We start from the raw sequence: 12,004 nt of genomic DNA on the forward strand, positions 1-12,004 counted from the left end.
GATATTTCAGCTGTCTAAACTTGCTCCACCTGTTCTTTCAGGGGACAACTCCATCAGCAGTGTTGTGAAAAATGGACGATGGTTTGTGAAGATACACAAGCAAAAATGGCAAGAATGGCAGCTGCAGCTGCATGGGGACTAGGTATGTGATTATCTTCAAATATCAAGGAGATAATGTGTAGTTAGCATTGGTACCTCCATTTCATTTTGTTATTTTTACCAACATGTTCTGGGATGTTTTTATTGAGTTAGGTATGTTTCTACACAGATTTTGTGTGCATGCAGGAGAAAGAATAAATTTGACTCTTAAGCTTTAAATTGCTAGCCATTTTTAGTATGTGTACTATAATGAAAATATAGTTCATCAGTTGTTGAAGAGACCTCAAATTGTATAAAGATCAACTACTGTGATGCCTCATCAATGTGACGTTTCTCAATGCCAAGCACCAAAGACTCAAGTGCTAAGCTAACAAAAGCATAGTCAGTGTGTACTGTGGTCTGTATTTAAATTATCTGGAGCTTTGTATGTTCATTTGAAGTTGATCTTCATTTATTGGGGTTTGCTATTAAATGTCAACCTCTGCCTGATTGTTACATTGGATTACATTAAAATTGCAGCACTGAGGCAGCTCATATGGCCCAGTTGATGAACGCTGATGTTTATATTTCACACAAGCCTCCATTCTACTTCATCTCATTCTATCAGCACAACTTCTGTTCCTTCCTCCCTCACACGTTTATCCAACTTTCCCCTTCATTGTGTTTATGCAGTTTTCATAGAATCACAACATCCCTACAGTGCAGAAGGAGGCCAATCCCATCCTGAGCCTATCCTTGTAACTCCACATATTTACTGTTAATCCCTCTGACACTAAGGGCAATTTAGCATGGCCAATCAAACTAACCACATCTTTGAACATGGGAAGAAACTGAAACACCCAGAAGAAACCCACACAGACACAGGGAGAATGTACAAACTCCGCACCGACAGTCACTGGAGGCCGGAGTTGAACCTGAGTCCCTCGTGCTATGAAGCAGCAGTGCTAACTACTGTGCCACTGTGCTGCATCTTATAGATGGTACAGACTGCTGCCAGTGTGTTGGTGCTGGAGGAAGTGAATGTTTAAGTGGTGGATGGAGTGCCAGTAAAGTAGCTTGCTTTGTCACGGATAGTGTAAAACTTCTTTGAGGATTGTTGGAGCTGCACTCATCCAGGGAACTGTTGGCAATATGTGTTGCACACCAACACACACTGGCAGCAATCTGTAGCATCTACAAGACGCAGCACAGTGGTTAGTATTGCTGCTTCATAGCACCAGGGACAAGTCACATTCCTGACTTGTGCCTTGTGGATGATGGAAAGGCTTTGGGGTGTCAGGAGGTGAGTTACTTGCTATAGGATTCTCATCCTTGAGTACTGAGCTAATAAAAACATAGCCAATGTGTACTGTGACCTACATTTAATTATCTGGAGCTTTGTACGTCCATTTGAAGTTGATCTTTATTTATTGTGGTTTGCTATTAAATGTCAGCCTCTGCCTGATTGATACATTGGATTACGTTCAAATTGCAGCACTGAGGCAGCTCATTTGGCCCAGCTGATGAATGCTGATGTTTATATTTCACACAAGCCTCCATTCTACTTCATCTCACTCTGTCAGCACAGCTTCTATTCCTTTCTCCTTCACACACTTATCCAAATTTCCCCTTCATTGTGTTTGCACAGTTTTGCCTCAGCTTTTCCTGAGGTAGCAAGTTCCACATTTCTAAAAACTCTCTCTAGGTAAAGCTCAGATCAAAAGGGACATTGAGAATGTTAAAATCTGATAAGGTTGGTCGATTAAGTTTAAAAATTATGTATATTGTTTGTGACACAGTATAGTATACGAAGCAAGGGATAATTTGGGCTGAAAATATTTGACTTCGCATTCCCTGGTACAGTATTGTTCCTTGATCTTTTTTCATGAACTGCAATTTTTTTCAGCCTGAAAATTGAGCAGTTCTATTTTGGACTGCAAACCGTATTCACAATACAAGAAAGTTTGACAGAATAACCAAACTCTTGAATAAAGTGTGACCGGTATGGATAGTGCAGTGCATTGCAGCACTAGCATTGGCATCACAGAGCAGAATGCAGTGCAGTGCACCATTTTATTTATTTTGTCATTCTGTTGAACTCCGAGTTGCCAATCTCAGCTGCAGTTCTACAGAAGTGGAGGACAAGTGAAGTCCTTGTCACATCATTACTAAATATTGTCACACATCTGTGAGGATCAAATCTGCAACAATATTTTGTGAAGCTATAGGATTAATTTACTTGCCTCACATAGGCTGCTGTGTCATGGGTGGTCCAGGCAAATGAATGAGGATTGTAGGAGAAAAGGAAGGAATTTAAAGCCCTCAAAAACAAATAATGTGTGCCCTGTATATTTTGACTACTCCACAGAGTATTTTTTTTGAAAAAGTGTTAATTGAAAATGAAAAGTAATGAGTCTAGATTCAGTGGAAACCTTTAGTAATTTTACTGATGCAGATTCCAAACTGCCCTGCTTTGATGTATAGAACATGATGTATTATGAAGTTACTAACACTCATTTGTTTTCGCTACACCGTAAAAACAACCCCAGATTAGATATTTTTCACTCACTGAGAGCTGCCATTGATAACTCAGGAGACTATTAGCAGCCGTTAGGCTCCAGACTATAATATCATGCTGCTTGCAGAAATTACAGAGAAATTTCATTCTTCAGGTTCTAAGTTTTCCTTTTACTGTTCCCAGGATGCAGGGTGACTAGTAATCCGCAGAAATGAGATTCTGTTTTGTGAAATCTCATTATTGGATAAACCCTTATTTTCATGTTTATAGTTTCAGTATATTTTAGTCAACCCAACTAAGTAGAATTTGAAAATGTTACGTTAACCCTAGCAGTGCCAACCTTACTCGCCCAGGTTGATGAGAATATTGATTGACAAAAGCATGTCCAAGATTGGCCTGTCCACATTTCTGATGAAATTGTGTGAATCTTCATTGTCTAAACTTTCACTTGAGTTGAAAACAGCTTTGAGGGGTTGTTTTAAACTATTGAAAATCCATTTTTAAAGTTTTCCTCCCGATTCCCAAATGGGCAGTGGGACCCAAGAAGAAAAGCATGGTAAATAAATGGTCTTCCAAACATTTCTTCAGGAAAAATAGACCACAGAGAAGAAATGATGAATATGAGTAGGATTTATAGACAATAGGAAGAAGAAAGCAGGAGAAAAAGCAGTGACACTGGAGTCCCATTTGAAAATGGGACGTCATTTAAAGAGAAACTAAATGCAAACTAGAATTCTCTAAACTATAATTGAGGCAAGTGATCTGTTATCACTCAGATTCTTGCAGGCAACCTTTTTTTTTCCTCTGGAACCTATGCATCATAACAGTACTTAGCAAAGCAAGCTAAGTGCCACTTTCATCGGATTTGATGTGGGACAAGTTAAAACACTTGAAAGAAAATGACTCAGCTGTTGCATTTTTGAGGAATAGTACAACAAAAGTGAACAATCTGATCAAAGGTCATAGACCTGAAACATTAACTCTGTTTGTCTTTTCACAGATGCTGCCAGACTTGCTGACCATTTCCAACATTTTCAGTGTTTATTACAACAAAAGTAAAGCTAATTTTGCTTAACCAAATAGGTGTAGGATATAACAAACTGGGAATTTAACCAAGCCAGCTTCCTCAGTTAACAGCTTCACTTACATCATGCTTCTTTGCACAATTTCACACGCAGTGCTGATTGTGCCTGTTTATTGATAGGACACTGGGACAGTATGGAGGAATACGCTTGCATGATTCCAAGAGACACTCACGATGGCGCATTCTATAGAGCTGTGCTAGCATTGCATCAGGACCTGTTCTCCTTAGCCCAGCAGGTATGTATCAGTTTTAACAGAAATTTGTGCAACTGGTCACAACGAGAGAGAATGTGACCACTCCTATTGACAATCAACAACATTACCATTTTTAGTCATTTTAAACTTCCTAATTTGTTAATTTCAGCACAATTTGTTAATAATTATTTAATCAATCAGGATTGACTGAACCAAGTATGGTGAGTATGTAAAGTTGAGCCAGACTTTAAGGTGGGATATGTTGTACAGCATAAACATGTGCTTGTGACATGTAGTGAGTACTGGTCAGATTGGGCACAATGGATAGTATGTGTGAACAGCTATTCTTCTTTCTCTTTTCCTCTGTGTCTCAAGTCTTCATAACTTCTCAAACTCCCCAAGAATGTTAGCATGGATCTACCCTTAGGAGTTTCTCTCTAATGTCTATTTCACTGGGGCCTCCTAAAGTCTTACTTTATACTCGTTTTCTGAGATGAACCTGGATGGATTATTGACAGAGCCTTATTGTCCTCTGAAGGTTTCCTTTATTAAATGCCAAGTTCTTTGTCTAAATCATGGGGTAAAAGCCTACTCTGTTATCCATCTGCCATGAACTACATACTTCCCAAATACCTTTTGTTCTTGATCAACCATCCTCTTTCCTTATCTGACACTACACTGTTCCCTTGTCTTCCATCTCATTTCTGGCCTTTCATGTTATGAGTTATTTATGCCAACAGCTGTTTGTGAGACTAGTTAATGATATGTTCATAATGTCTATTCAAACTAAATGGTCGATTTCCTTATTAGACTATTGAACCATAGAGTTGTTCACTAAGGTAATTTTCTATTCTACTTCCACATGATTATTAACTTTTGCATTTCAACAGGCATCTTAATTAAGCAAAGCGAAATGAAAATCAGAATGCAGATTTGATATATGGTTATTTGTTTCAAATATCTATCCAGTGGCTCCCCACAATTGCAAAAACATCATTCAATCATAGCTTCATTTCAATCTAGCTACAACTGTCATCACAAGAATAATTATTCCACTGATTTGTTTCTAGAGAAATGAAAGCTTAAGCAGTTTCCAGCAAAACAAAGCTTACAGCACTGTCCCAATTCAGGCTGATTGCTAAATATAATAAATAAGCATAATTCTCATTTATGGCACATTGCTGAATATTCCACCATTAATATACCTGGCATTGCCATTGACTAAAAACTTAACTGGACCAACCATATGAACATAGTGGCTACAACAGCAAGTCAGAGGCTTGTGAATTTTGCAGCTGGTAACTCACCAGCTGACTCCACAAAGCCTATCCAGCATCAACAATGCAGATGTCAAAAGTATGTTGGAATACATCTCACTTGCCTGGGTCAATGCAGCTCCAACACTGAAGAATCTCAGCACCACCTAGACAAAGAAATCTGTCTGATAAGCAACCAATCCACCACTTCAAATACTCACTCTTGCCACTATTAGCGCACAATGGCAGCAGTGTATACCACTTATGAGATTTACTGCAGCAAAACCAAGACTGCATCAATAGTACCTTGCAAATTTGCGATCTCAGCTACTAAGAAGAACAAGGATGCTAGATGCACAGGAACGCCACTGCCTGCGAAGTCCCATCTAAGTCATACAACATCCTGACTTAGAATTATGAAGCCATTTCTCCACTGTCACTGGCCAAAAAACCCTGAAACTGTGGGTGTAGCTATACCACATGGACTGTAGCAGTTTGAGACGATGGCTCACTATCAACTGATCAAGGACATTTGCATGGGTAATGAATGGTAGCTTTGTCACTATACCTCTTGAATGAATTAAGGAAAAGATTAACATTTAAGATTTTCAGGGGTACAGAAGTTATTAGGGTTAACCTAGAAACACTTTGAAATACTGCACTATAAAATAGGGATGGACCACAGAGCTGCATGTGCTCAGACAATTAAACTATTACGTACACCAATACTTTACAAAATTAACAATATTTAAGAGTGACAACCTAGTGTGACTTTAATAGTGCAGTTGGAAATGAGATTATAATGAAAAATAAGCATGTTTAATCAGTCCACCAATTGAGTAGCCCATTTTAAATAATTTTAAGGAATATACAGAACCATTTACCTGTTTCATTTGGAAAGTCAGATTCTTAGTAAATTTTTGAATATTAAACTTTTAAAATGTGCCTATTGGTGTCCATGCCCCCGAAAAACGAAGCTTAATCTTAAGAGCTGCTGTTAAGTCTTGCAAGTCGACACAATTAGTGGAAGCATGCAATGGAAGTTAATATGATTAGTTTTGTGGGCAGATTTGATCTCCTGGCAATATTTTTTTTTAAACCAAACGCACAGGAAACTTGATTTTCACAACGTAAACTTAAAAATATAGAGGCCTCCTGCACAAGATTGGATGATTTTGGGTGAATTGCACTTAGAAAAAAAAGACCCAACCAAACTAACACCTGCCTCTACCTTTTATATCAAACTTGTCTTTACAGCCCACCTATAGTTCGACAGCGCACATTTGAATGTCTCTTTGCTGTCTTATTTTAAATTTACTTAAATTGGCACCACTAAAAATGTACGTTCTCTGTTCCTTATGTCAGTGCTGGGCATAAACTACTGTGTTTTCCTACATATCAAAACTGACTTCATTTCTATGGTGGTGAAGTGATTTGAGACTTTACAGTGTCGTGAAAGGTGCCGCGTAAATGCACGTTGGGAAACTAAGTGTTTTTATGTACACATTAATAAATTTCAATCATAAGCCAAAAAAGGGGAGAGAATATATTAGAAACAATCGAGATTGTGTAGAAACCAAAGTATTCGGATGCTTAAGAATTCTAAGTTCAAAAATTGATCTCAGAACTAGATGTCTTGAAAATGAAGATGTCTAAACAATTTAAACAATATTTGTGCAAGTGTGTATTTCCATGTATGTGAGGTCCTGGATTCAATCTTCAGCATCTCCCAAGAGGTTATTTTATAAATGGCGGCACAGTGGTTAGCATTGCTGCCTCACAGCACCAGAGACCTTGCCTCAGGATCACTTCTGTGTAGAGTCTTCCCTGTGTCTGTGTGAATTTCCTCCAGGTTTTCTGGTTTTCTTCCCACAGTCTAAATAAAGATGTGCAGATTAGGTGGATTGCCCATGTTCAATTGTCCCTTAATGTCAGGGAGATTAGCGGAGTAAATAAGTAGGGTTATGGGGATAGGACTTGGGTGGGATGGGCTGAATTACCTCTTTCTGCAATTTAGAGATTCTGTGATTGTGCGTTTTGAAAGTATGCTTTCAGAAATATTGTGGAGGCTCGAAAATATCAGATCTATTTGTAACCTCGCTAAGGTATTAAAACACATGTATCAATGTTAAATCATTGAAAAAACTTGCACTTCTAGTCAGCATTTGCATGTGTGTGGACGACTTCTTGTATTTGGTCTGGTTTTGTAATGATTGCTAGCATTTTCTTTTACCAATGATGTTCACTGGGGAGTATTTCATCCATCAGCATCTCACCTTTTAGTTGCAGACCTTCATCAAAGCTGATGAGTTGCAATTAATTTTAAAATCAGAGTTATCTATCACCTGCATTAAAATTCCACTAATCAGTAAATCTTAGTCTCAGGTCTCCACTGAAAAATTAAGCTATAATTTCTTCCAAACGCTTTGTATGTCTAACATTCAAATTTTCCTTTTACTCTGAAAGGTGAGATTATATTTACATGAATTCAAACAAAATCAATCTTTTTTTTAATGACTCCAACCCCTCTATATCTACTGGAAGTGGACCGATTTACATTCTGAGCACTTTATTCATATGTCTGAGAGCATTACCTTTTCACCCCAGTAGCTTCACTAGAACAAATTTTGAAATTTGATTAAATTTTGATCAAAGGCATAAGGCGCAGTAAAGGAGTTTGTGATTAGGCTCCTTAACTCGGACTTAATTGTGAGCAGACATGGAAGGTTGCATCTCGTGCTGGGAACAGATCACTAAACCAGCCATTTGAGATTTTAAAATGATGTCACTGGGACATAACATGCTTACTGCCAGCTGCTTTTTGCCTCATACTGAGGCCTGATTGCTCTGACCTACTTCCTGTCGTCGAATCGAGTTGCAGTGACCCCTGACCTCCTCAATAAATCATTAAAATCTTTTTGCAATTCTGTGTTTAAAGACCAGAACTTTTAAAATAAAGTTATCTCCAGTCCAGCTTTATTAATGTTGGTTACCTCTATCTCCTTTTATTCTGGACACTCCTCCTTGGATCTTGCAGTAGCCACTTCAATGCTTCTTCTTAATGTACTTCAGCTGTTGGTTTGGCATCTTTCCCTTCCCTTGCCTCGCTGAGTATTATAGAATATTTGTTTTGAAGTTTAATTTATATTCACTTCCTCCTAATGTTTCAGCTAATACTGTTCATTTCTCTGTTTGCCACTTGTGTTATGTTGAGCAATACCTGTGTTTGGTATTCAGGTGGGAGCCAGTTGGCAAAAAAAAGGTTGAAGGACTCCTGTGAAATATAATCAATACAGATGTTCAGCTAAGCCCAACTTTTGATCAGTTTACAATGCAATTCTTTCAGGCATTTGCCAAGACAGCTAAGAAGGGACTTCTCTGACAAATGTTTTTTAAAATGGCCTTTGGGAAACCTGAAAACCTCTACTGTAGTTGTCAGGTTAAATTAGGAGGTTCATATAGATATGAAATGATGAGCTACATATGTAAGTTTTTCCACATACTGCTCTGGAATATAGAGAGGCACATATATATGTGGATTATATACAAACTAAGATTTAACAAACAGCTTTCTCCCTGAATTAAAAGTAACTTGCTTTAGCCTAAGAATACATACGTTTTAAAAAAACAACTAGGATAATCACAAATTGGTTGTGTTAATTTCACTTCCAATTTTATTTGGCTTTCAAAATACCCTTCATTGTGAGTAGTTGTGTAAATTTGTCATGACGTGTTAATGCAGAATTGTTATTTTTAATGTATACTTGTGCTCATCAATAAGAGTAAAAGGAGCGATTGAGCTTTATTGAACAAATATAAACAGGAACTTAGCATGTGACCATCTATTGTGGGCATGTAAAAAACAGTGACATTTTGCTTTTTATATAGACCACCCCAAACCCCACTGCCTTTCCTCGCTATGAAACAAAATTGAGACCAGATCTCTTAAGATGTTGCAGAATAGCCCTAGGATATTTTTTAAGTTTAAAGTTTATTTATTAGTGTCACAAGTAGACTTACATTAACACTGCAATGAAGTTACTCTGAAAATCCACACTCCGGCGCCTATGCGGGTACACTGAGGGAGAATTTAACATGGTCAATGCACCTAACCAGCATATCTTTCAGACTGTGGGAGGAAACCGGAGCAGCCAGAGGAAACCCACACAGACACAAGGAGAACGTGCAAACTCCGCACAGACAGTGATCCAAGCTGGGAATCAAACCCAGGTTTCTGACGCTGTGAGGCACCAGTGCTAACCACTCTGTCATGGTGCCACCCCATACCAGGGAATAGCTGGGACCTCGATAATATTGCTGCTCTTTGTGCCATACTTATTCAAGCTTGCATTAACTTAAGTTAAACTCCTGTACTTGGCTTCCTTGCATTTCTGGCCTCTGGGTAGAAAGTTTCTAGCCGCTGGAAAAGCTGCTGTCATTTATCTTGTTGATCACAAAGGCATCACTTGGGGATTAAATCTTTATTTAATTGAACTCCACAATTTGTGTGCAATACTGTTGGGTGCAGACTAGTTGGAACTTGGATACAGAATATATAAACAATAACTCTAGTAGGAGGCTTTTTCAATTATTCCACAAGGGTAAAGCAGCAGTATATTGTTATAGGACAAATCAATAAAACAATCTAATACTTTTCCTCTTCCAATGTAGTGCATTGACAAGGCCAGAGACTTGCTGGATACAGAACTAACTGCTATGGCTGGGGAAAGCTACAGCCGTGCCTACGGGGTGAGTCTAAGAAAGATTGAACTTCGCGATCCATGTGAGATGTATAATAATTTTTGTTGCATTGTTTGTTCATTAATTATACGTTTTCTTTTGGTCTTAGCAGTAATAAATGATGAAACTTAGTAATTTTACTCCCATCAGCCCGTCAATGCTGCTAGGTCACATCTTGCTAGGTTACCAGTTTATAAATTGAGGATAGTTGCATGCATGGACTTCAATGACTGAATTGCTTCTATATAGTTTTAGTTTAAAATATTATCCAGTCTCCACAACGATGCCTTTGGAATATGTAAAAGAAATATTTGACCAAAATGGTCAGTAATGATGCTACCTGTTGTAATTAGTTTAGAAACATCACTCAACACTTCCCTCATGTTGTGTAAGTACTTGTATTACTGGCTTGTTTAAATTATTTATCGAATAGTCCATATTTTTTACGTTAGGCCCTGAACAGTGGATTGTATGATTAATGAATTGTTAAAATTGGGAAATATAAATGTAACTACAGTTACATTAATGTGAATATGGCAAACAGAGTGAAAATTAAAAACGCACAATAATTAATTGTTACTTTTGCTACCACTGTCAGGTCTGTGCTGGAGATTTCAATTGACTTGATTTGCATCCATATGGTTTTTATACGTTCAGTTAATAGATCATATTTTGTCTTGACAAGAAAAAGCCAGGAACAAATCATATTGTGCTGTTTGGTATTTACTGTATTACAACACATAAATCAGGGTATGTGGTACTCTGGACAGCTCCTCAGTAGAGTTGGGAAAATCTGATTTATAGGCCGTTGAAACTAAGTTGAAAAGCTGATTAAGATATTTAAAGAAGCACTGCCTTTCATTCCTGGAATCAGATTTCATTATTTGGCCTTTTATCTTATTTAAAAGGCTGTCTTCACTCAACTGAATTTGTAATTATAAATAAGGAGGAAGTGCAGAGATCTTATTACTTAAAAGGATGTATGATATATAAAAAAATGAAGAATTCAATAATGCTAAATAGCAGGTCAAACTTATTTGCTGGCTGTTGGTTGAAATTTTCTTCTGACCCAGTTGTTATGACCGTTGGACATCCAGAGCTGTATTTTCTGATCCTTGTTAAGTATGCAATAATGTGTCCACATTGTGAAATAGTGAGCTTGATTTTTTTTAAAAATAGACCCCTTGTGGAGTGCAGATTTTTAAAATGTTCAAAGCTGCGCAGAAGTAGGAAAAGTTTTCATTGAGTTTATGATGCAGTTTAGAATTTACGTATATTCAAATAATTGATGCTTATACATATTGTAGTTTGATTATAATTTACTGTTCTTTGTGAGTTTTTTCTCATGAATTACACTTAATAACAATTGCAGCTGTTTGGAAAGCTGAGATATCAATACCTGTTGAGTTCTTTTTTATTGAGTGTTCGTGGCACTCCATTTGAAGAAATGTATGAAAGAAAACGCTGCGTAAAACATGTAGGAATTTAAACCAGTGCTGATGTTAATTTGAATGATGGGATTAACACTCAACTCTTCAAACTGTGTCAACATGTCACACTTACTTTCCAAAGCGATTCTGAGGTGAAACACAATCCAGTTAGTGTGGAGTTTTGCAATTGAATTGATACATAAGAATGGGGTTGGAGTGAGAGGGAAAGACTAAGCATGAAAGAATTTGTGCATGAGAATTTTTTAAAATTTGAATAATTGAGGAATCGGTTGGGTGCAGAATAAGATGTAGCAGCAGAGTGTTGGATGAACGAAAGGTTACAGAAGATCGAGAAAACAGGTGAGATGGAAAGAATTTGAGTAGTCAAGTCTGGAGTTGATAAGATCATGGATGAGAATTCCAGTAGCAGTGGCTGAAATGGGAACAGAATCGAGGGATGATGCATGGAATTTTATGTAATCTCTTTGTGATGAAATTAGGTTGAATAGGACTGCCCACAGGCAGAAATGCTAACGTTAAGCCAGTTGCTCACTCCTCTTTCACTGGCCAATGATGGTCCCAAATGTATAGCAACTAATTGTAATTAGTCAACGGGTTAGAAACTCTTTTAATACAAAATTAAATGTCTCCCTTAATCACAGTATTAGAAAATCATAAGAATAATTCAGTTTTAAGAGTTAATC

The 12,004-nt window shown here is 37.5% G+C and overlaps 1 protein-coding gene across 4 annotated transcripts in view; it reads left to right on the forward strand.

Moving 5' to 3' along the window:
- mtor (mechanistic target of rapamycin kinase) overlaps positions 1-12,004 on the forward strand; it is a 283,244-nt gene that overhangs the window by 198,135 nt on the left and 73,105 nt on the right. For all 4 annotated transcript variants that reach the window (XM_080215404.1, XM_080215406.1, XM_080215407.1 and 1 more), the window contains 3 exons: positions 42-142; positions 3,801-3,916; positions 9,802-9,879. In XM_080215404.1, coding sequence (XP_080071530.1) covers positions 42-142; positions 3,801-3,916; positions 9,802-9,879 — 295 coding nt within the window. The remainder of the gene's footprint in view (positions 1-41; positions 143-3,800; positions 3,917-9,801; positions 9,880-12,004) is intronic.

The sequence above is a fragment of the Carcharhinus amblyrhynchos genome, chromosome 30 (genome assembly GCF_965287045.1).
Source record: "Carcharhinus amblyrhynchos chromosome 30, sCarAmb.v2.hapA, whole genome shotgun sequence".
NCBI lineage: Eukaryota > Metazoa > Chordata > Chondrichthyes > Carcharhiniformes > Carcharhinidae > Carcharhinus > Carcharhinus amblyrhynchos.